The sequence below is a fragment of the Pseudophryne corroboree genome, chromosome 9, assembly GCF_028390025.1.
Source record: "Pseudophryne corroboree isolate aPseCor3 chromosome 9, aPseCor3.hap2, whole genome shotgun sequence".
Taxonomy (NCBI): Eukaryota; Metazoa; Chordata; class Amphibia; order Anura; family Myobatrachidae; genus Pseudophryne; species Pseudophryne corroboree.
This window is the reverse complement of record NC_086452.1, coordinates 395,318,023-395,342,691: the sequence shown is the minus strand read 5'-3', so window position 1 is coordinate 395,342,691 and position 24,669 is coordinate 395,318,023. Positions and strand designations below refer to the sequence as shown.

General features: G+C 45.6%; 1 protein-coding gene across 1 annotated transcript in view; it reads left to right on the top strand.

Moving 5' to 3' along the window:
• IL17RD (interleukin 17 receptor D) overlaps positions 1–24,669 on the top strand; it is a 166,071-nt gene that overhangs the window by 122,045 nt on the left and 19,357 nt on the right. The window contains exons 5-10 of the mRNA XM_063940851.1: positions 164–284; positions 14,390–14,434; positions 14,525–14,676; positions 15,506–15,571; positions 21,032–21,086; positions 21,565–21,675. Of these exons, the coding sequence (XP_063796921.1) occupies positions 164–284; positions 14,390–14,434; positions 14,525–14,676; positions 15,506–15,571; positions 21,032–21,086; positions 21,565–21,675 (550 nt within the window). The remainder of the gene's footprint in view (positions 1–163; positions 285–14,389; positions 14,435–14,524; positions 14,677–15,505; positions 15,572–21,031; positions 21,087–21,564; positions 21,676–24,669) is intronic.

Here is a 24,669-nt window from a genome sequence, read left to right as displayed (position 1 = left end):
TCCTATATATTTTCTCATGAAACACTATGGAAAGTTCAGTGTATATATAAATTAGCAGGAAGCAAAAAGTTGATTTTAATTAATTTATTGCCCGCTACGTTTGTGTTTCTTGTGGTACAGCTGGGCTCATCTGTCACCTGTACTGACGTGTCCTCCTCTGCAGGTTATGGAGACCCAGCCGTTTATGAACCTGAAATTTGAAACCGATTATTTTGTGAAAATTGTCCCATTTCCCTCCATCAAGAATGAGAGCAACTACCATCCGTTTTTCTTCAGGACGCGCAGTAAGTGCTGTCATGGCTTTAGTGGCACTTGTCAACGGTCTTTTTGTAATCCCTACAAGGGATGCTGTTGGCTCAGGCACAGCCCTATACAGTGTTATTGTATATGATTTAACTGTACTTGTAGTACAGCTCTTCAAGCCTGTAAATTGGAGGCTATCCAGATGGGATCCAGTCGGAATGCCGACATGGACAGTGGGTTCACATATAAAATGTTGATATCTGTTAATTTCAAAATGTTCAAAATATCGACATGTTCAGAATGGCAACATTTTATATGCCGACACCAAAATGTTTACACAGCATTTCTCTCATGTCCTAGTGGATGCTGGGGACTCCGTAAGGACCATGGGGAATAGACGGGCTCCGCAGGAGACATGGGCACTTTAAGAAAGAATTTAGATTCTGGTGTGCTCTGGCTCCTCCCTCTATGTCCCTCCTCCAGACCTCAGTTTGAATCTGTGCCCGGACGAGCTGGGTGCTGTTCAGTGAGCTCTCCTGAGCTTGCTGTAAGAAAGTATTTTGTTAGGTTTTTTGTTTTCAGGGAGCTCTGCTGGCAACAGACTCCCTGCATCGTGGGACTGAGGGGAGAGAAGCAGCCCTACTCTCTGAAGCTAGGTCCTGCTTCTTAGGCTACTGGACACCATTAGCTCCAGAGGGATTGTACACAGGATCTCACCCTCGTCGTCCGATCCCAGAGCCGCGCCGCCGTCCCCCTCGCAGAGCCGGAAGACAGAAGCCGGGTGAGTATGAGAAGCAAGAAGACTTCGAAATCGGCGGCAGAAGACTCCGTTCTTCACATGAGGTAACGCACAGCACTGCAGCTGTGCGCCATTGCTGCAAACACACCTCACATACTCCGGTCACTGTAAGGGTGCAGGGCACGGCGCCTTGAGCAGCATATGGACCTCTTTTGGCAAAAGTACACATATATACAGTTGGGAACTGTATATATGTATGAGCCCCCGCCAAGAAAATGTATATTTAAGCGGGACAGAAGCCCGCCGTCGAGGGGGCGGGGCTTCTTCCTCAGCACTCACCAGCGCCATGTTTTTTTCTCCACAGCACCGCTGAGAGGAAGCTCCCCAGCCTCTCCCCTGCAGATACACGGTAGAAGAGGGTAAAAAGAGAGGGGTGGCACATAATTAGGCACAAAAATCAATATAAACAGCAGCTACTGGGTTAACATTAAGTTACTGTGTTATACTGGGTTAATAGCGCTGGGGTGTGTGCTGGCATACTCTCTCTCTGTCTCTCCAAAGGGCCTTGTGGGGGAATTGTCTTCAGATGGTGTGTCGGTACGTGTGTGTGTCGACATGTCTGAGGTAAAAAGCTCCCCTAAGGAGGAGAGGGAGCAAATGTGTGTGTGAGGGGTGTCTCCGTCGACAACCCCGACACCTGTTTGGATATGTGTAATTAAGTGCTAAGGTGAATTTATTGCAAAAAAGATTAGAGAACAGACAGGGAATCTACCCATGTCTGTCCCTATGTCGCAGAGACCTTCAGAGTCTCTCAATGCTCACTATCCAAAATAATAGACACTGATATCGACACGGAGTCTGACTCCAGTGTCGACTACGATAATGCAAAGTTACAGCCAAAATGGCAGGAAAGTATTCAATATATGATTATTGTAATAAAAGATGTTTTGCATATCACTGATGGCTCATCTGTCCCTGACACAAGGGTACACATGTTTAAGGGGAAGAAAGCGGAGGTAAATTTTCCTCCTCTCATGATGAAAAAGAGCGGGAATCTCCAGACAAGAGACTGCAGTTTCCCACAAAGTATTCTCTGGGAGTATCCTTCCCCTACTAGGGCCAGGATACGATGGGAATCTTCCCCTAGGGTGTCACGTTTGCCCAAAAGGTAGCCCTGACTTAACAGCTATTCTCAGGGATCCTGCAGATAGCGTGCACATTCTGGTACACTACTCAGACCGGCGATTGTGTCGGCATGGGTTTATAGAGCTGTAGCAGCGTGGACAGGTACCTTATCAGCAGAGATTGAGACCCTAGTATGTATATATATATATATATATATATATATATATATATATATGTATATATATATAGATATATATATTAAAGATGCTGTCTTAAGATATATATATATTATATATATATATAAAACATGCCCAAAGAGACATTAGTCTACTGGGTTCTAGAGTCAACGCTATGTCGATTTCTGCTTGACGGGTCCTGTAGAATATGCAATGGACAGGTGATGCCGACTTAAGAGGCATATGGAAGGCTGAGGATTGTGTGGAGAAGGGATCTCTGACCTGGTCTCCACAGCTATAGCTGGTAATTCTGATCTTTTGCCTTATATTCCTGCACAGCCTAGGAAAGCACGACATTATCAAATGCAGCCTTTCGATCACAAAGAAACAAGAAAGTCCGAGGTGCGTCCTTTCTTGCCAGAGACAGGGGCAGAGGAAAGAAGCTGCACAACACAGCTAGTTCCCAGGAACAGAAGTCCTCCCCGGCCTCTACAAAATCCACCGCATGTCGCTGGGGCTCCACAGGCGGAGCTAGGCCCGGTGGGGGCACGTCTTCGTAATTTCAGCCACAAGTGGGTTGACTCCCTGTTGGATCCCTGGGCAATAGATATTGTGTCTCAGGGATACAAGCTGGACCGACGGCCCTGCCGGCTTCCCCCCACGAGAGGGAAATAGTGTTAACTGCAATTCACAAATTGTATCTTCAACAGGTGGTGGTCAAGGTTCCCCTCCTTCAACAAGGAGGGGGTTATTATTCGACCATGTTGTAGTCCCAAAACCGGACGGTTCGGTCAGACCCATATTGAATTTAAAATCCCTGAACATATACCTGAAAAGGTTCAAGTTCAAGATGGAATCGCTAAGAGCGGTCATCGCAAGCCTGAAAGGGGGAGATTTTATGGTGTCTCTGGACATAAAGGATGCATACCTTCATGTCCCCATTTATCCACCTCATCAGGCGTACCTCAGATTTGCGGTACAGGATTGTCATTACCAATTTCAGACGTTACCGTTTGGTCTCTCCACAGCCCCGAGAATCTTCACCAATGTAATGGCGGAAATGATGGTGCTCCTGCGGAAGCAAGGTGTCACAATTATCCCGTACTTGGACGATCTCCTCATAAAAGCGAGATCAAAAGAGCAGTTGCTGAACAGCGTATCACTTTCTCTGGAAGTGTAACGGCAACACGGCTGGATTCTAAATATTCCAAAGTTGCAGTTGGTTCCTACGGCTCATCTGCCTTTCCTAGGCATGATTCTGGACACAGACCAGAAAAGGGTTTATCTCCCGATAGAGAGAGCTCAGGAGCTCATGACACTGGTCAGGAACCTATTAAAACCAAAACAGGTGTCAGTGCATTACTGCACTCGAGTCCTGGGAAGGATGGTGGCATCATACGAGGCCATTCCCTTCGGCAGGTTCCATGCGAGGACCTTTCAATGGGACTTACTGGACAAGTGGTCCGGATCACATCTTCAGATGCATTGGTTAATCACCCTATCCCCCAGGGCCAGGGTGTCTCTCCTGTGGTGGCTGCAGAGTGCTCACCTTCTCGAGGGCCGCAGATTCGGCATTCAGGACTGGGTCCTGGTGACCACGGATGCAAGCCTCCGAGGGTGGGGAGCAGTCACACAGGGAAGAAATTTCCGCCTTCACATCAACATCCTGGAACTAAGGGCCGTATACAACGCCCTACGTCAAGCGGAGACCCTGCTTCGCGACCAACCGGTTCTGATTCAGTCAGAAGCCACCAGAATTCTTCGCTGGGCGGAGAATCACGTAAGCGCACTGTCAGCAGTGTTCATCCCGGGAGTGGACAACTGGGAAGCAGACTTCCTCAGCAGGCACGACCTCCACCCGGGAGAGTGGGGACTTCATCAAGAAGTCTTCACGCAGATTGCAAGTCGGTGGGAACTGCCACAGGTGGACATGATGGTATCCCGCCTCAACAAAAAGCTACAGAGGTATTGCGCCAGGTCATGAGACCCTTAGGCGATAGCTATGAACGCACTGGTGACACCGTGGGTGTTCCAGTCGGTCTATGTATTTTCTCCTCTTCCTCTCATACCCATAAGAAAAAGAGGAGTGAGAACAATACTCATTGTTCAGGATTGGCCAAGAAGGACTTGGTATCCAGATCTGCAAGAAATGCTCAGAGGACCCGTGGCCTCTTCCTCTAAGACAGGACTTGTTGCAACAAGGGCCCAGTCTGTTCCAAGACTTACCGCGGCTGCGTTTGACGGCATGGCGGTTGTACGCCGGATCGTAGCGGAAAAAGGCATTCCAGATGAGGTCATTCCTACGCTGATAAAGGCTAGGAAGGACGTGACAACTCAACATTATCACCGTATATGGCGAAAATATGTTGCTTGGTGTGCGGCCAGGAATGCCCCTACGGAGGAATTCCAGCTGGGCCGTTTCCTTCACTTCCTACAGTTAGGAGTGACTTTGGGCCTAAAATTGGGTTCCATTAAGGTCCAGATTTCGGCCCTATCCATTTTCTTTCAAAAAGAGCTGGCTTCTCTACCTGAAGTTCAGACGTTTGTTAAGGGAGTGCTGCGTATTCAGCCCCCTTTTGTGCCCCCGGTGGCACCTTGGGATCTTAACGTGGTGTTGAGCTTCCTGAAATCCCACTGGTTTGAACCACTCAAAACGGTGGAATTGAAATATCTCACGTGGAAGGTGGTCATGCTACTAGCATTGGCTTCAGCTAGGCGTGTGTCAGAATTAGCGGCTTTGTCACATAAAAGCCCCTATCTGGTTTTCCATGCGGATAGAGCAGAGTTGCGGACCCGTCCTCAATTTCTGCCAAAAGTGGTTTCATCCTTTCATATAAACCAACCTATTGTGGTGCCTGTGGCTACTACTGACTTGGAGGATTCCGAGTTACTTGATGTGGTCAGGGCTTTGAAGGTTTATGTAGCCAGAACGGCTAGGGTCAGGATAACAGAATCTTTGTTTATCCTGTATGCTTCCAACAAGCTTGGTGCTCCTGCTTCAAAGCAAACTATTGCTCACTGGATCTGTAATACGATTCAGCAGGCTCATTCTGTGGCTGGATTGCCGCTGCCAAAATCAGTTAAGGCCCATTCCACTAGGAAGGTGGGCTCTTCTTGGGCGGCTGCCCGAGGGGTCTCGGCATTACAGCTGTGTCGAGCGGCTACTTGGTCAGGTTCAAACACTTTTGCAAAGTTCTGCAAGTTTGATACCCTGGCTGAGGAGGACCTTGTGTTTGCTCATTCGGTGCTGCAGAGTCATCCGCACTCTCACGCCCGTTTGGGAGCTTTGGTATAATCCCCATGGTCCTTACGGAGTCCCCAGCATCCGCTAGGACGTTAGAGAAAATAAGATTTTACTTACCGGTAAATCAATTTCTCGTAGTCCGTAGTGGATGCTGGGCGCCCGTCCCAAGTGCGGACTTCTTCTGCAATACTTGTATATAGTTATTGCTGCAATAAGGGCTATGTTATTGTTGCATCAGGGTTGAACTGATGCTCTGTTGTTGTTCATACTGTTGACTGGGTAAGTTTATCACAAGTTATAGGGTGTGGCTGGTATGAGTCTTGCCCTGGATTTCCAAAATCCTTTCCTTGTACTGTCAGCTCTTCCGGGCACAGTTTCTCTAACTGAGGTCTGGAGGAGGGACATAGAGGGAGGAGCCAGAGCACACCAGAATCTAAATTCTTTCTTAAAGTGCCCATGTCTCCTGCGGAGCCCGTCTATTCCCCATGGTCCTTACGGAGTCCCCAGCATCCACTACGGACTACGAGAAATAGATTTACCGGTAAGTAAAATCTTGTTTTTTGGGTTAGAGTATAATAAGCCTAAAAAAACTCAGTATATCGACATTCTTGTGTTATCATGTGGACATTTGTGAATTTTGGCATTTCAGACCTATTGTCATATTGGTGCCGACATTCTGAATTTTGATTTTTCATACCACACCGATTCTAAGAAATATTTTGGGCATTAATCATCTAAACCAAGCAGTGGTCTATGCAGAATTGAACACACGGTCATTTGCAGGGCGTCGTATTTGTTTTTGTACTGTAAATGCTTGAAACCGAGCGCAGGGAAATACAGGCGAGTCAGAACCGTATACATGTCCGTTCCATCTTCACTTGTGACAGAAGCGGCGTAACAGAGCTTGAGAAGTGCCGTCCTTACATGGGTGATGTGTACTGTGGGCATGTTGGCGGAATTGCGGGCTACGCAGCCTTGCGCAGACATCTTCACGTTTCCATGCACAGAGGAGAAGGGCTGGTGCAGGTGTGCGTTGCCTAATGACGTGTATCAAACAAAGAGCAAGAATTAGTTAGCCTGCTGAGATTTCTACAACTCTGCATGCAGGAAAATATATACATTTACTGTAGCTCTACGCATGTAGGCCCTCATTCCGAGTTGTTCACTCGCTAGCTACTTTTAGCAGAAATGCAAACGCAAAGCCGCCGCCCTCTGGGAGTGTATCTTAGCATAGCAGAATTGCTAACGAAAGATTAGCAATTCTGCTATTAAGTATTTCCTTGCAGTTTCTGAGTAGCTCCAGACCTACTCCTAGATTGCGATCACCTCAGTCCGTTTAGTTCCTGGTTTGACGTCACAAACACGCCCAGCATCCGGCCAGCCACTCCTCCGTTTCTCCAGCCACTCCTGCGTTTTTACCTGGCACGCCTGCGTTTTTTAGCACACTCCCTGAAAACAGCCAGTTTCCGCCCAGAAACACCCACTTCCTGTCAATCACACTACGATCAGCATAGCGATTGAAAAGCTTTGTTCGCCCGTGAGTAAAATGCGCATGCGCAGAACTGCCGGATTTTAGCCTATTAGCAATTCTGCTAAAAATAGCAGCGAGCGAACAACTCGGAATGACCACCGTAATGTGTTAGTGGTTCCGTCCAACTTGTGTCAGAGATTCATCTCCACAAAAATGTGGTTTTCTCTTCCAAGGGACTTTATACCATGACATTATCTTTTAAAAGGTGGAGGGGGATGAAAACCCTTGATTTGTAGTCCTCTTAATTAAGACTTGTTGGGTAGATTTACTAAAGCTTTTAAAGCAGACAAGTGGTGGTGTTTCCCATAGCAACCAATTAGATTTTGAATATCATTTGCTAGAATGCAATAGAGATATGATAGCTAGAATCTGATTGGTTGCTATGCACAACATCTCCACTTTGTCTTTGTAGGAGCTTCAGTAAACTTACCCCCAGGGCCGCCTTTATGTTAGGGTGCAGCATATGTGGACTGGTATTAGTCTTGTTTTTATGCTGTGCCTGTTTAGCATTTACAGTTCTATAACAGCTACAGAGAGCCACAGGTTGCATTCCTTCACACTGTGTGATGCTTCCCATTTGCAGCCAGTGTAAATGGTTGTAAATTGAATCGTGCATGTTTATGTTAAACTGTTCCAGTAATGGAACGTTGGAAACAGCAGGCCCAACTGGGTAAGTCTCAGAATGACTGGAGCCATGAGGCTAGAGCAGGGATTGCCAGAACTCCTCTCCACGGCTGCATTCCAACCCAATGGCTCATCCCTTCCACAGAAAGAAGAGAAAAGGTTGGCAGTTTCCCCTGCTCTGATCTTATCACCATAACAACATTTTGTTTTAGAATTTCGCAACCACGGTAAATCTCAGTAAAGGTTTTGTCATCAAAATAATACGGGCCATTCATCTAAGGGGGCGATTCACCCATCCAATTGACGACCCAATTTGCCAATCAGCGGACTCTGATGATTGGTAATATCTTGGTGGGAATTGTCAAAATCAAGCATGTTAAAAATCTCAGATTCTACAATTCCAGTCATTTGTAGGTTGGAACTGACGAATCGAGATTGTCCAACATGTTGGATTTTGCCAAACACCCAACTTAGGCATTGGCAGAGCAGTAAATTGCCTCGGTAGAGGCCTGATATATGGGCTCCTTTACCTGCAGACACTTTATTTATTGTCTGATAATCCACTCCTTGGCATCTCCTTGTTTTCTCCTACAGGGTCCACAGGTTATCCATAGGATAACATTGGGATATGAGGTAGCGACAGCGGATTGGCATCAAATGATCAAAGCTTTCGGCCTCCCAGAATGCAACAGGCCCGTCCCTATATCCCCGCATCCTGGCTAAGGCAATTTAGTTTTTTCTTTGGTGCGGCAGGAGCCGGACCATGGTCAATGGGCGAATGATTTTTAGCAGCCATAAGGGTATCCATTCACGCAGCAATGTGTGTGATAGCGTTGATGGTGTCGACATTAGACATGGTGGATTATGCTCAGTTCCACTGGAGGCCTCTGCAACATCTGATCCTTTCCAAATGGAATGGTTTTCATCAGACAATAAAAACGCAGACTGTGGACCTTTCTCTGGAAGTTAGGAGGTCATTAGCCTGGTGGCTGCAAACATCCTATTTAGACAAAGGGAGATCCTTTTGGGTATCATATTGGGAAATTCTGTCAACAGATTCCAGCCTTCAGGGCTGGAGAGCGGTGTCAGGGAGGAGTTGCTTCCAGGGGCAGTGGACCAAGGAAGAGAGTTGCCTGCCAATAATTATATTGGAACTTCGGGCCATACATATGGCACTTATTCAGGCAAAGGACATCCTTCTGGGGAAACTAGTCCAAATCCGCTTGGACAATGCAATGGCAGTAGCGTAGCTCAACCATCAGGGAGGAACTCACAGCCAAAACACAATGAAGGAGGTAAGTCACACGTTAAAGTGGGCAGAACTTCATCATCCAGCCTTGTCTGCGGTGTTCATTTCGGGAGTACTAAACTGGGAAGCAAATTTTCTCAGTGGACACATCATTCATGCAACCGAATGGGCTTTACACCTCGAGGTCTTCCAAATTCTGGTAGACAAGTGGGTGTTACCGGAGATAGATCTAATGGTGTCCCATCACATACGGGTCAAGAACAAAGGATCCCAAAGCGATCTTTGTGAATGCCCTGTCAGTGAGATGGGACTTTCGTCTGGCCTATGTGTTTCCACCAATCGCCCTGTTACCCAGGGTAATGCGAAAGACAAAACATGGAAGGGGTGCCGTGATACTAATAGCTCCGGCTTGGCTCAGAAGACATTGGTACACAGGTCTGCAGAGGTTGTCGATGGATGCTCCATTCCTACTCCCTCAATGTCCAGATCTACTGTCTCAGGGTCCGTGCTATAATTAAAGGTATCACAACAGATACTTTTATTGTAAATGCAAATACCACCACTATGTACTAAGTGCGACATGCAGGGACAGCGGTAGGAAAATCTGCTGCTCCTGGGAGTTACATCATTGGCACAATAAAGCACAGTGGCAGATTCGGGAGCCACCTGGCGGCTGTGAATATGCATTCTGGGAATATGCCGCCATAAAGCAGTTTACGACATCTGAGGATGGCAAAAATCAAAGGGGACAAACTTTGATACATAGGATTAATTAGCAACCATTGACGGGGGCTGCAATCTGCAGTGGTAGTTATCTTGTCTGTTTGTGGGATTATAAGCAATCAGAATCCAGATCTCTAGGGGGATTCTGTATTGTAAATGCTTCCTGGAGAGTACTGTATACAACAGGAACCCAGCACCATTGTACAGGAGACTCTGTTCCACTTCAAACTGAATATCACAAGACTTTGGTGTCTATTTACTAAGCCTCAGGTGGAGATAAAGTGTATGGAGATAAAGTACCAGCCAATCGCCTCCTAACTGTCATTTTTCAAACCCAGCCCATGACACAGCAGTTATGAGGTGATTGACTGGTACTTTATCTCCGGCCACTTTACCTGCACCTGAGGCTTAGTAAATAGACCCTTTTTATTGATCTTTGACCCCGATGTTACTGATTGCTGTGTCTATAGCACATATTTTATATGTACCATTTCTGAATTTAGTGTCATATAAGTCCTAATTTGCCACTGTAAAAAATGTTCTCACAGTAATTTTGTTTTGGCACCATAAGGTAGCCACATAGGGTGGCCACAGTGCAGAATTTCTTGCCTCGCAGATTTTTTGTTTTAGCTGTAATGTTTTTTTAGAATCGCCATTTGACATCCTCTCTGAAACAACATTATTAGGGGCAGCTGGTTCCACACCAGACCCAGATTGAAACCTCAGTGCGTTCAGCTGACGCAGATAATTTGTGGCTTAAACCAGAATTTACCTTGGCTATTCAATAAGGAACATTGGGTAGAAATTCTCATGCAGAGCTGGCCCTAGGCATAGGCAAACTAGGCAAATGCCTAGGGCATTTGGTATGCCTAGGGGCACAAGCAGCTTCTGCTGATTTAAAATGATATACGGCATGCATATATTCTGTGTGTGACTGCGGCGGTATCTGCATTTGAAATGCTGCATTACAATGTATTCTTGGAAATCACTGTAACGTAGCATTTCATATGCAGATACAGCTTGTGCATCCTAGCCACATAGTAATGCAAATAAGATGCATTTTCATAAAAAAAGAGGCATCTCCTGCTGCATGGTGTATTGAGGCAAGATGTAAGAGGACACATCTGTATCCAAGCAGAGGCAGAGGTCACAGTGTTAGTGGCCATTTGAGTGCTGTATGCGGGTGGGTTGGTTTTGCAGTAGTATTCGGCATATGTGTAAGGGACATTATGTGTGTCGTGTATACATGCATTAGTAATGTGCGGCAAATGTGTAAGGTGCATTATGTGTATAAGGTAGGGGTGGGCAACATGCGGCCCGCGGGCCGGATGCGGCCCGCGGACCGATCGTGCCTGGCCTGCTGTGCCCCACCAGAGTGCAATGACAAGCGGCCCGACAGGCCACTTGTCATTGCACTGCTCTCAGACGCGGCGCCGCTGAGGAAATCCCGGGCACGTCACAGGGTCAGCTGACCGAGATTTCCTTTGTTACCATGCGCGCGCTGGGCGGCACGGGGGGCGGGCACTGCAGTGAGCAGGAGCGGCGGCTGAGTGAGGAGAAGAAGCGGTGGCCAGCGAGCAGGAGAGGCCACATCAGCAGCGACTCCAGGCGGCAGCAGCAGCGCGGATCATCGGACAGTGGGGATCGTCTGCCACTGTGACAAACAGGTAAACCCCCTGTCCAGCCAGCCCCTGGATCAGCGCTTCAGCTGCCATATAGGTTTAGGGGTGGGGAGGCCGCTGAGTTAAAATCTGCAATATGGGTTTAGGGGAGGGGGGAAGGGACTGTCTGCAATAATATGTAAAAAAGTGGGACGATGTCTGCCGTAATGTGTAAAAAGGGGGACGATGTCTGCCGTAATGTGTAAAAAGGGGGACGATGTCTGCCGTAATGTGTAAAAACGGGGGCGCTGTCTGCTGTAATGTGTAAAAAGGGGATGCTGTCTTCCGTAATGTGTAAAAAGGGGGACGCTATCTGCCGTAATGTGTAAAAAAAAAGGACACGCTGTCTGCCGTAATGTGTAAAAAGGGGACTCTTTTTGAGTACAGGTGGAGTATCCCTTATCCAAAATGCTTGGGACTAGAGGTATTTTGGATATCGGATTTTTCTGTATTTTGGAATAATTGCATACCATAATGAGATATCATGGTGGTGGGACCTAAGTCTAAGCACAGAATGCATTTATGTTTCATATACACCTTATACACACAACCTGAAGGTCATTTTAGCCAAATTTTTTTTAACTTTTTGCATTAAACAAAGTATGTCTACATTCACACAATTCATTTATGTTTCATATACACCTTATACACACAGCCTGAAGGTCATTTAATACAATATTTTTTAATAACTTTGTGTATTGAACAAAGTTTGTGTACATTGAGTCATCAAAAAACAAAGGTTTCACTATCTCACTCTCACTCAAAAAAGTCCGTATTTCGGAATATTCCGTATTTCGGAATATTTGGATATGGGATACTCAACCTGTATTTTGTGTGTGGCCCTCGAATATTCGCTGGAAGTGTTAAGCGGCCCCCCAGCTGAAATAATTTCCCACCCCTGGTATAAGGGCATTAATAAAGGTTCGCATAATATGTTAGGCGCATTATGTTTATAAGGACATTAATAATGTGAGTCATGTGTAAGGGGCATTACTGTGTGGTATTATGTGTATAAATGCATTACTAATGTGTGGCATTATGTGTATAAGGCTCTCCACTGTGTGGTGTAATGTATAGAAAGGGCACTATTGAGTGGTTTAATGTGAATAAAGAGCAGTGTGGTGTAAAGTGAATAAGGAGCAATTCAGTGTGATGTAATGTGAATAAGGGGCACTACTGTAAGGAGTAACGTATATAAGGTAAAGTGGTACTACTGTGATGTAACGTGAATAAGGGACACTATCGCATGATAAAATGTGAAAAAAGTTGCACTACTGTGTGGCGTAATTTGAATTGGGGGTACTATTGTGTGGCCATTTCCAGCAAGAACACGCCCCTTTTTGGGATATGTGCCGAATGTGCGCACTGTTCCTTTTTAATATATAGGGGATGGAAACACCAAAATGAGGACTGCTATGGGTGAGGGGTGATGGTGCTGGTACAGAGGCTGAACTAGCGGTGGTTCTAGGGGGTACCAGACAAAATGTTGCCTAGGGCATCATATTGGTTAGGGCCAGCTCTGGTCTCAGGGGTGTTACTACTGTAGTTAATTGATAGGCTATATATTCTGTACTTGCCACCACTGGGGGAACAGTTTAAAGCACATTTATGATCTGTGCCATATTGGTAATTTAGCAGCTAGCAGTAAAAATGTAATTCACATGTGTGAGGTACAGCTCCACTCTCCAAAGCCCTGAAGTGTCACATGTCTAACCTGATTAATATGCAGGCCCAATATGTTTGCAATCTATTAAAAACATGGATTTAAATACTGAGTTACAGGCCAGAGTTAAGGTGCATACACACGGAGAGATATTACTGAGCGATTTTGACTATATAGTCAAAATCGCTCAGAAAGTTAGTGCATATCGCTCTGTGTGTACACAGCCAGCGATAGCGATGCGCGTCCCCGCCAGGTCGCTATCGCTGCTAAAAATAGACTGTGCAGGCAAGTCAATTTTGGCTAGGTCGCTGGGAAAGAAAAAGCATCCCCTTGCTTGAATGAGTTAGCCAAAATCGCCCATAGCCAAAATCGCTGGTAAAGTTAGTCAAAATCTCTGGTAAAGTTAGTCAAAATCGCCTACTGCCAGTTCAAGGGAAATCGCTCTGTCAAAATCTCTCATAGTCAAAATCTCTCCGTGTGTATGCACCTTTACTCTGATGACTTTCATTCTTTGCTATTAAATCTTAAGAGGTTTCTATTTAGAAAACAAATACATTATTACTAGAATTCATGCCATTATTCTCATGGGAGCAGTCACCAAAAGGGAAAAAACTAGATTCTAAATAAACTTGATGCATTCTCTACTTTATAATGGCACAGTGGTTAGCATTGATTCCTAAAAAGGATAGGATCTTGGGTTTTGTACCCTGTAAGCTCCAATGGGGAGAGACTGATTAAGTTAGTAGAATGGCTGCCTCACTCTCTGCAAAATATGTCAATTACTGGGAGTCCTATTGGAAGAGAGAAACTATAGACATTATTATTTGTCCCCAATAATTCCCTGAAACATCTGGATTACGCATTTCATTAAACTCATGTTATTAGAACTATGGCCTGATTTAAATCGCTGCGGTCTCCACGAGTTCTATTCCCACTCTATGGGTGTCTTGGACACCCTTGAGTGGGAATAGTCCCTGTTGGTCGGCAAGCCGACCGTCGGGATTGTGAGAGAGCAGGAATGTAGGGCGAGGTTATATGACCGTTGGTCTCCTGACGGTCGGTCACATAAATACATCCCGCCAGATTGTACAATTGGATTTTAAGTAGCCATATTTTGAGAGATAAAACTAGGTTGGTTTTGTCTTCAATCAAATTGCTGCTTTAAATCTGGCAGCAAAATCACCATAAATGTAGCTTTTTTTATAAACTCTAACCTTATTAGTTTCCCCCATTTTGTGATTGAGGGGGATTGCCGCACTACAAAGCGACTGTGTTGTTTTGATCTTTATCAGAATGTATAGGAAACAATGAGTTAGAAAATGTTGTTAAATATTGTCCATGTAGCCAATCACTGTTCTGACAAGAAGGGTGATTGTTCCCTCTTATACTGACTTTATCTCTCTATTTGCAGCGTGCGAGACATTGCTGCAGCCGGACAACCTAACCTGCAAACCATGTACGTACTCTGCATACCACCGATGCTGCTATTGACCCGGACTGCTAATCTAATACTGCTTTTACCTGACCCTTATCTCTTTCCCTCTAGACTGGAAACCAAAGAGCATTAATGTCACACAGCAAGGCGTTAACATGCAGGTGTCCTTTGACCATGCACCATACAACTTTGGCTTTAATGCATATTACGTGAACTATCGAATGAAACACGACGCCTCATTTAAACAGAAGATCTGCAGACAGGTACATTTCGTTTTCATGTATTTTATTACAATGCAATGTCCTCTTCCAAATGTTTCCTCTTTCTTTGTGATTTGTGTTCCTTTTCCACCCTTTGTGGCTGGAAGGGATAACCTGGCGGGCTCATTCTGGAGCAGGGATACCACCTTCTCTGCCTTGAGACAGTTAACCGGACAGAGAGGAAGTTGCTTGAAGCGAAGCAGGGTTCTGGGCTCTCGGCCAAGGTCTTTCACTGCCGGAGTTATCATCACTGTCTTGTGTGTGTTGGATCTTGACGCTATTTGCACAGTTCTAAGGCATGGCTAGGACGTCTTCCAACCTGCGTCAGCAGCACATGAACCTCTTGTGTCAGCCGATGAGGCGGGTCAGAGTGAGGAGCGTTGCAGTTACTTTGGCATAATTAGCCAAATGAAAGTACCAAGTGCTCTTCCCTACAGATTTAAGGTGGTGCGCACCTTGATTATTGCTTATAATGCATGTAATGCAGCCTTAAGTGTTACGTCTCCCCCCTCTCTCTCTGACTATCCTGTGCCAAGTGCTGCTGTAATAAAGGTAGAAGCTTTATCGTGATATGCAGATATTGCCACCAATTACAGACGTGTACTGTGCTGTCCCTTTATCTTCCTATGTATTCATTTTTAGCTGAATCCTTCATTAAAGGAATATGGAAGGATGAGAAATAAACCATACTTAGAGTTTGCAGCCTCCATACTATGTAGTGTGTTTATAGTAATGGTGCTGCTTGCACAAAAATTACTTTTGAGTAACTTTAACTTGTACAGACGGAGTTAATGACATATCAGTGACACAAACATCAATGATTTTTTTATAGGTTCAGAATTCCGACTACACAAACTGTCTTCTCCAGAACGTCTCTCCCGGGGACTATGTCATTGAGGTAAAACGTCTGATTTACATGTTTTGATATTTTTATTTTGTGCTCTATTTTTTTAAGTTGAGATTATAAAATGCACTGTAAAACTGGGGTTTTGCTGGTAGATATGTTATTTACACCTAAAATACAAGTTGCCTTATGTAAAGAAGCTAATTATAACATTTAGAAACGTGTACAATTTTTATGAGGCTCTGAAAACAGGTTTACCTTATGTACAGCAGACTTCCTATCTTTAAGACTGGTAAAGGACTCTACAGCAATCCTCACTGTCTATAACACCTGATAACAAAGAGGAGTAGCTTGGACCTGACTATTAATTAAATGCTATAGTATATATACTAATTAAATACTATATTTAATACTATAAAATAAATACTGTACCAAACATATCAACTACTATCATAGTACTAGGTGATTCATCGCGCCCTACGGGCGCTCTTCACACCGTCATAAGGGGCTACGCCCCCCCGTAACCCCCAGAGAAATGTCAAGGTGTAGAATAGTAGTCTCATAGTGTTCTTTTTTTTGTTGGAGGTGGGGGGGGGTTTGAGGTGTATGTGGTTTACGGGTAGGGGCAGATGTTGTATGTGTTATGGGTGGTTTTGTGCTGGATTGTGGAGGGGGTGAAGGGACTGTGGTTGGTGGAGTGTGTTGTGGAAAGGGATACATGGATTTGGCTGGCTGCCCCGAAGATGCTGTGGTTGGTGAGTGACCAGAGTGAGGCTGGACGGTGGATGTGGTCCGGTCACTGTATACTTTGGGCTAGGGGTGAGGGTTGGGGGAGGGGAGAGGAGGTGTTCCACTTGGTGGAGGTGTAGGAGTTAGGGGGAGGGTGGGCAAAGGTGCAATGGCTGAGGGATGTCTACAAGGGGGGGGGGGGGGGGGTGTAGGGTATTGGGGTGTGTGCCTGTGAGGGGGGGGGTGGGATGTAGGCTAGGCGGATGTGGAAGGTTGTGTTGAGGTGCAGGGGGTGGTGTATTTTTTAGAAGGTGGGTGTTAGGTATGTGGCTTGGGTGGTTGATGGATGTGTTTGTGAGGTGTTGTGGTTGAATTGTAGTGGCGGGGTTTGTTGTGTGTTGGGAGTTGTGGGTGTGCAAGGGTTGTGTTTTATAGCATGTCTGTGAGTGTCTGGCTGCATTACGTGTATAGAATCTGGAATGTGCGCTGGTGTCCCTTGTCCCGCGGTTTGGGTGTTGGGTGCTGGCTTGGAACATACATGTCTTCCGCAGGGCTGGGGCAGTTGTGGCGATACACCTAACGGAGGTAGAGTGAGGTGCGGGGTCCTTGCAGTGTGATGCGGCGTCGCATGTGCAGCAATGGGTAGTGTTAACATGGTGTGTGCTGGTCCGTCGTGCGGACGGCAGCTCCCGGCTAGCATGTCCCCTCAGTGGCTGGATTTGGTAGCTGGTGAGGGGGTTTGGATGAAGGAGGGTTCCGTGGGGTGGGGTGTGGGTGTCAGTCGGGTGTGGGTGGGTGTGTGTCGCCGGGACAGGAGCCTCTCGTTTCCACAGGGCCGCAGTGTGTGTGTGAGCTGGCAGCTGTGTCCGGAGCGGAGCATGGTGCGTGCAGTGGGAGTGTTGTGTGAGCAGGAATGGGTGGGTGTTGCGGCGTTGTGCAAACGGCATGTGTTGGTCTGCATTCCCCCCCCTCCCCCTGGTGTTAGGTGGTGATGACGTTGTGATAAGGGGTCATATCTAAGGGTATACTTGTTTCCTTTTCTATTCCCCTCCTTTTCTCTGTCTGATTCTATTGCTTGTATTATATTACTATATTTCATATCTTTGAAGCAAATGTATAATTTTACCTTTTATAAGCAAACCCGCAGAGGTTGCATCTAGACATATATATCTTTAAATCATTAGGAATATTCTGTTCATATAAGAATGCACGCCAGTCATATAGAATGTAAATCATAAGAATGTATTTCAACAAACAATTGCTACTCATAGAATTCACTTTTATCATTAAACAGTATTGGTCAAATACAATGCAAGTCACCATATAATAGTTTCACAGATTTAAACTATATAAGAAAACAAATAGGATGAAAGAAGTGTGAGGGATGTATGTACTGTACTGTATGTGTGGATTTATTACTGGGGAGATATTTATCAAAGCACTCGGCTAAATCCTAGATTTATTGATATATATTGGATCTTAAATAAATACCTTAGGGAATTGGTTTTGGTTTATGTATGTGTGTGTTTGTGTGTGGGTGGGGGAGGGGCAGCATGTGGCTGCATTGTCTACAGACCGCATGGGACAGAAGCTAGACTCCATTTTAGGAAAACTCCCATGATTCCAAAGTCTGTAACATATGGTTCAAACGGGAATGCCAGCAGCCATTTTAGATTTGCGAGTCCAAACACATGGCATTCTTTGCTACACCATAGTCACATAGCAGAAGCCATAAGACTCCACTATATTCCAAAATGTCTAAGCTTCAATATAATGCATGTGTGCTGATATTACAATTCCAAGCCATCTAATTACATTTCACAATTCCAAGCCAACACAGTATCTCAATAACCAGAGCATATGGTACGCTGACTATGCTATATAATGTAGCCTGTAATTATATGCCAATCCCGGTCTGTACCACATTATGCTAACTTTTCAGGCCTAAAACCAACTAATTCCAGCCTTCCAGGACCAGCACCACATATCTAATGCTGTCCCTATGAGCCATCACAAAACCAGATCACCAGGTAACCACAAGTATCATCCTGCCATTGCTACAAGCACATGCTATATTTCAGCAAGATGCACCATACAAAACCACTACAATCTGTTATAAATCACCATCCACAAATGTATACCAGGAATGCTATGCTACAGATTGTCTACTGTTCCAATTCATTACAGATTTCATAGAGTATTATCACCAACACATAACTGCACAAGTACCATTAACCTTAAAGTCAAATGTATTTCCAAATTAACTATTCTATGCCAATCGTTTCACAACTACTTTACCACAAACACATAATTAACTATTCTATGTTACTTATCTATGAGATATACTTAGCTTTTCCAGGGGAATAACTCCCAAGCTTCCCAGGTGTATCAAGGTCCATGCTTCTGAGAGAGTCTTTTTAGCTGTGTGCATCAGTGTGGGAGTCAGGAGAAAGAGAGCTCTGATTTCAAGTGGGTACAGTATATCATACCTGTAGGTGTGTCTTTCACAGCATGTGGGCTAGCTGTATCAGTGACGAAGCCATGTGAGCTTGGTTATTCAAATGCTAACTACACTGTAGGCCAAGGCTACAGTGTGGAGATGTTAATTAGACTCAGGTCACAGAAGGCAGTATTATAAGGAAATTACTCTGTAACACGTTGCATAAGTGAGGGGTCCATGGCGTGGGTGTATACATGGCCGGATTAAGCCCTCGGCCGACGCCCCCCCCCCCCCCGATCACCAGCACTCCCCCCCCCCCCCCCCCTGCCGATCACCAGCACACCCCTCCCCACACCGATCACCAGCATTCCTCCCCGCGCCCGATTACCAGCACTCCCCACACACACACACACCGATCACCAGCACCGATCACCACACCCCGTGGCCTATTACCAGCGCGCTCCCCCCCGCCGATCATTAGCACCCCCCCTCCCCGCACCGATCACCAGCACTCCCCAGCCACATGCAGTAGAGGGGTTTGGGGGCAGCAGACAGCGGAGGCTGGAAGGGAGGCAAGTGCGGCGTGTAGTCATGGGGATGGTGGGCGGCATGTAGAGCAATGTGCGGCTCTGTTGCAGAGCAGCGTGTGCCTGTAGCTCCTTCGCAGCATGCCAGCTGACACACACACTACATTTGAGAGCAGGGGAGGAGGTGTTGCGGAGTCAGGCTGCGGCGGTGCGGGCGGCTCGCGTGCAGCGTGTGATATGGGCGGCTGGAGGTGGCAGCAGGGGAGGGGGGTTAGCGGAGGCAGGCTGTGGCGGTGCGGGGTGCGGGCAACTTCCGTGCAACGATTGATGTCTGCGGCTGGAGGTGGCAGGTGTGGACGGGGTGTTGCACAAGCAGGCTGTGGGGGTGCGGGTGTCAGTGGGAGCAAGTGACCAGGTGTTGGGGAAGGAGGCTTCGGTGCGGGTGTCAGTGGGAGCTAGTGGGCAGGTGTTGGGGAAGGAGGCTTTGGTGCGGGTGTCATTAGGGGTGTGGGTGGCTATGTGTTGCGGGGAAACCAAGGGTGGGGTGTGTGGTACCGTGCAGGGTGGGGCCTCCGTCCAGTGGTGCTTCCCTCTGATGATGGTGGCCGGATTGTGTGGCTGTCCACCAACGTGTAGGTAGTGGTGTGCTGCCACTGGTCAGAAGCTGGTGACTCCGCCCAGCCCTGTGACTCCACCCAGCGTTACGGCCAGGCACAGAGTCACAGATTTGGCCTAATATATAGGAGATGGGAACTTGTATACATGGTTTTTCAATTATAGATTTGTTATATACTGTGTGTTTTTTTGTTTTGTGTTTTTAGACTTACTGGTCCTTTATTCCCTTATACAATTTTTTTTCACACCACATACTTTTGGCTATAGAGTAGGCGGCCATTTTACATCTTAAAAGGGGTGGAGGATTCCCGCTGTTGCTAATACTGGATAATTCACAATGTTTACATGAGCTAAGTTCATCAGAATGTCAGATCCCTGTCATTGAAATTGCACAAAGAAGCCTAATTTGGCCACACATGTATATGGCCACATCAGACTAAGGGGGAGATGTACTAAGAAGTGATAAAAGTGGAGAAGTGAGCCAATGGAGAAGTTACCCATGGCAACCAATCAGCATTGACGTAACATTTATAATTTGAATAATATAAACGTATACAGAGCAGAGGATTGGTTGCCATGGGTAACTTCTCCACTGACTCACTTCTCCAGTTTTATTACTGCTTAGTGCATCTCCGCCTTAGTCTGATGTGGCCATATACATGTGTGGCCAAATTAGGCTTCTTTGTGCAATTTCAATGACAGGGATCTGACATTCTGATGTCCCCCAAAATCACTTCAAACCTTTTAGTAAGATCATATGCTGATGGCAGGCACAGGCCTATCATGGTCGTACAGCCGCATTTTTAACCGAGATTTACAAGATCACTATTGGAAATACTGCAATGATGTCTCTAGTTCCTAGTAAATGTTTAGGCTGCATTCCTGTAAATGTGTGTTCAGGTCCCAAAATGGCCGCCACCTGTAGAGTGCATATATGACAAGTGGAGGAAACTGATTAGTACAGAGTAAATAGTGAAATATTAACTTTCCTGATAAAATTCATGTAAAATATGAGGTAATACACATTAGTTACTGTCAGGTTTATAGGTTATATATAGCCAGAATGACAAACCTCCAGTAGATATGAAAATGTATAATGAGATTGAAAACTCACAGTGCTGGCCTCCCCAGTCAGTATCTACATGGAACAATACAACTACACCTCCAAATAAATATCCCCTCCTCTGTTATTTCTCTCTACAGCTTCTTGATGACACTAACATAACGCGCCGCTCCATGCACTACTCCCTGAAACCAGGCAAGTATCTGGAAACAGCACGGATTATACCTTTATAATGATGGGGTGCTTGTAACTATGTAATGATTGCTTAACTAAACTTAGAAAATAAAATGTCTCTTTAAAACCATTTATGAGAAACATAATTATGAGCTGAGGTACTTTAACCGATTTTCATCAATCGTACGATATCAGCCTCTGCTGGCCAGTAGCTGCCTTTTTGATCTGTGATGAAATTTGTATGATATGATGGAATCGTGTGTCTCTGTGTGATTATTAAATCACAGGGGTGTTAAAAAGTCTGATGCAATATGAATTTCCACTTATACTGCCTTTCACTACCAGTCCTTTGGTTTTGGGATAGGTTTTCACAGAAATATGGCAGCATGCAGTGGCCAATTTCCAAAAGATTTTCTGATTTAGTCGGGATTGCTTACCCTTGAATTAGACTGTAACAGTTTGTGTCAGTTGTGTAACCCAGTCTCTCCCCCTCTGGCAGTGCATTCTCCTTGGGCAGGACCAATTCGTGCTATTGCCATCACCGTTCCTTTGGTTATTATATCTGCTTTCGCCACACTGTTCACTGTTATGTGCCGGAAAAAACAGCAAGGTAAGTTTGCTAAAAACTATAGACATTTGTAATGAATAAAAATAGAATATTGTTCACCAAGCTTGTTATATGCAGAATATTTGCTCAGCCTCTTCATTTCATTGTTCGCTGTTTTGTATGTGTTCTGCTTTGTACAAACCTGTAACTTGTATAAATACATTGCTTTATTTCTATTGCTTACTGAAGTGTTTTCACTAACGCATTAGTCGTACTTCCCCTTGGATAGCATACGAGTCCGCACTGCTCTACTCATAGGACACCATTGTCTAAACAGAGCTGTTTCCATCATGTCCAATGGAAGTTAAAATAACTCTGCCTCAATGGCATAAATGTTAAGCTGAACAAACCAGAAAAGCATAGAAAGGTACTTACTAAAAGTGGCAGGAGGGCATGTACAAACCAGTGAACTTGATTTTTAAACACAGTATTAAAAACACTACTGGGTTATTACGGAATATTTGGGGTCACCTTGGACTGAACACCCTAAATTTAAACATAATGAGAGGTGCTATCATGCTGAGACTTGTAGTTACACACAGAGAGAAAGAAAATGCAGGTGCACACTCTATTGTAATAAAAAATAAATTAAATGTACAATTGCGCTTAAACTGTTAAATGAATACAGGGAATGTTGATCATGAACTTGAAATGAACCATAAGAGAATTCAATCCCTTGAATATTGAACTACAAGAGAGAAAAAGCAATAGTGCAAAAACACCAAAATAGTAGATGTTCTTTAATGGTCAAAATTTTGCACTCACAAACGTAGATTTTTTTGAAGGCATATCACAAAACACTGGTCCACAGTTGGAGACAAAAGTTGATTTCCATATTTCTTTCATAAAACAAAATTTGAAAACCTGAAAAATAAAGAAAATGCAATAGTGCAAACACCTGTAGACAAGGTAGCTAATTTATTCTGCACAAAATTGCACTCACAAACATAAAACATGAATAAGCTTATAACAAAGCACTGATTAGTGGAGTCACATATACTCATCAAAGAGGTCAGTCTCTCATAGGTCCCACAGAGTTCCGGATGCTCAAAGGTCCCATGGAAGGCTCCAATTTCGGTAAATATAAAAGATGGCCACAGCTGCTTAATGCATTTCGAACCTTCCTAGGTTCTTCCTCAGAAGCGTTTAGTGGCCAACAAAGCAGAGGGCATATATAAACCTCTTTCAATTGACACAAAATGTTCCCAGGTGCATATTATTACACATCCATTTACTACTTTCGCCAGCGCCGGCAACGAGCAAACAGGAAGTGATGCCGTGCGTTCCACAGCACAACGCGTCACTTCCCGCTCTCGCCGCCAGAGCCAGCGGCGCTAGTCGCAACGTAATACTTTTCTCTAACGTCCTAGTGGATGCTGGGGACTCCGTAAGGACCATGGGTAAGCGGGCTCCGCAGGAGACTGGGCACTCTAAAGAAAGATTTAGTACTATCTGGTGTGCACTGGCTCCTCCCTCTATGCCCCTCCTCCAGACCTCTGTTAGAATCTGTGCCCGGCCGAGCTGGGTGCTCCTAGTGGGCTCTCCTGAGCTTTCTAGAAAAGAAAGTATTTTGTTAGGTTTTTTTTATTTTCAGAGAGCTTCTGCTGGCAACAGACTCTCTGCTACGAGGGGAGAGAAGCAAACCTACTCACGGCAGCTAGGTAGCGCTTCTTAGGCTACTGGACACCATTAGCTCCAGAGGGATCGAACACAGGTACCTAACCTTGATCGTCCGTTCCCGGAGCCGCGCCGCCGTCTCCCTCGCAGAGCCAGAAGAACAGTAGCAGCAGAAGCAAGAAGACATCGAAATCGGCGGCTGAAGACTCCTGTCTTCACTTAAGGTAGCGCACAGCACTGCAGCTGTGCGCCGTTGCTCCCACGGCACACCGCACACTCCGGTCACTGTAGGGTGCAGGGCGCAGGGGAAGGCGCCCTGGGCAGCAATTAAGTACCTTTTTGGCAAAAAGAGGCATATATACAGTCTGGGACTGTATATATGCCCGAGCCCCCGCCATTTTTTACACATTAAAGCGGGACAGAAGCCCGTCGCTGAGGGGGCGGGGCCTTCTTCCTCAGCACACCAGCGCCATTTTCTCTTCACAGCTCCGCTGGAAGGACGCTCCCCAGGCTCTCACCTGCAGTATACAGGTGCATTAAAGGGTAAAAAAGAGAGGAGGGGCACATAAATTTAGGCGCAGTATATATATATATATATATATATATATATATATATATATATATATATATATATATAACAGCAGCTACAGGGTAAACCCTAAGGTACAGTGTAATCCCTGGGTTATATAGCGCTGGGGTGTGTGCTGGCATACTCTCTCTCTGTCTCCCCAAAAGCCTTTGTGGGGTCCTGTCCTCAGTCAGAGCATTCCCTGTGTGTGTGCGGTGTGTCGGTACGAAACCTGTGTCGACATGTTTGATGAGGAAGGATACGTGGAGGCAGAACAAGTGCAGCTGAGTGTGGTGACGGTGCCGACACCTGATTGGATGGATATGTGGAAGGTGTTAAATGATAATGTAAACTCCTTGCATAACAGATTGGATAAAACTGTAACCGGGGGACAGTCAGGGTCTCAACCCATGCCTGATCCTACAGCGCAGAGGCCGTCAGGGTCTCAAAAGCGCACACTATCCCAGATAGTTGACACAGATGTCGACACGGAATCTGACTCCAGTGTCGATGACGATGAGGCAAAGTTGCAGCCTAAAATGACTAAAGCCATCCGCTACATGATTGTAGCAATGAAGGATGTATTACACATTTCTGAGGAAAATCCTGTCCCTGACAAGAGGATTTATATGTATGGGGAGAAAAAGCATGAAGTGACTTTTCCCCCTTCACATGAATTAAATGAATTATGTGAAAAAGCGTGGGATTCCCCTGACAGGAAGGTGATAGTTTCCAAGAGATTACTTATGGCGTATCCTTTCCCGCCAACGGACAGGTTACGCTGGGAATCCTCCCCTAGGGTAGACAAGGCG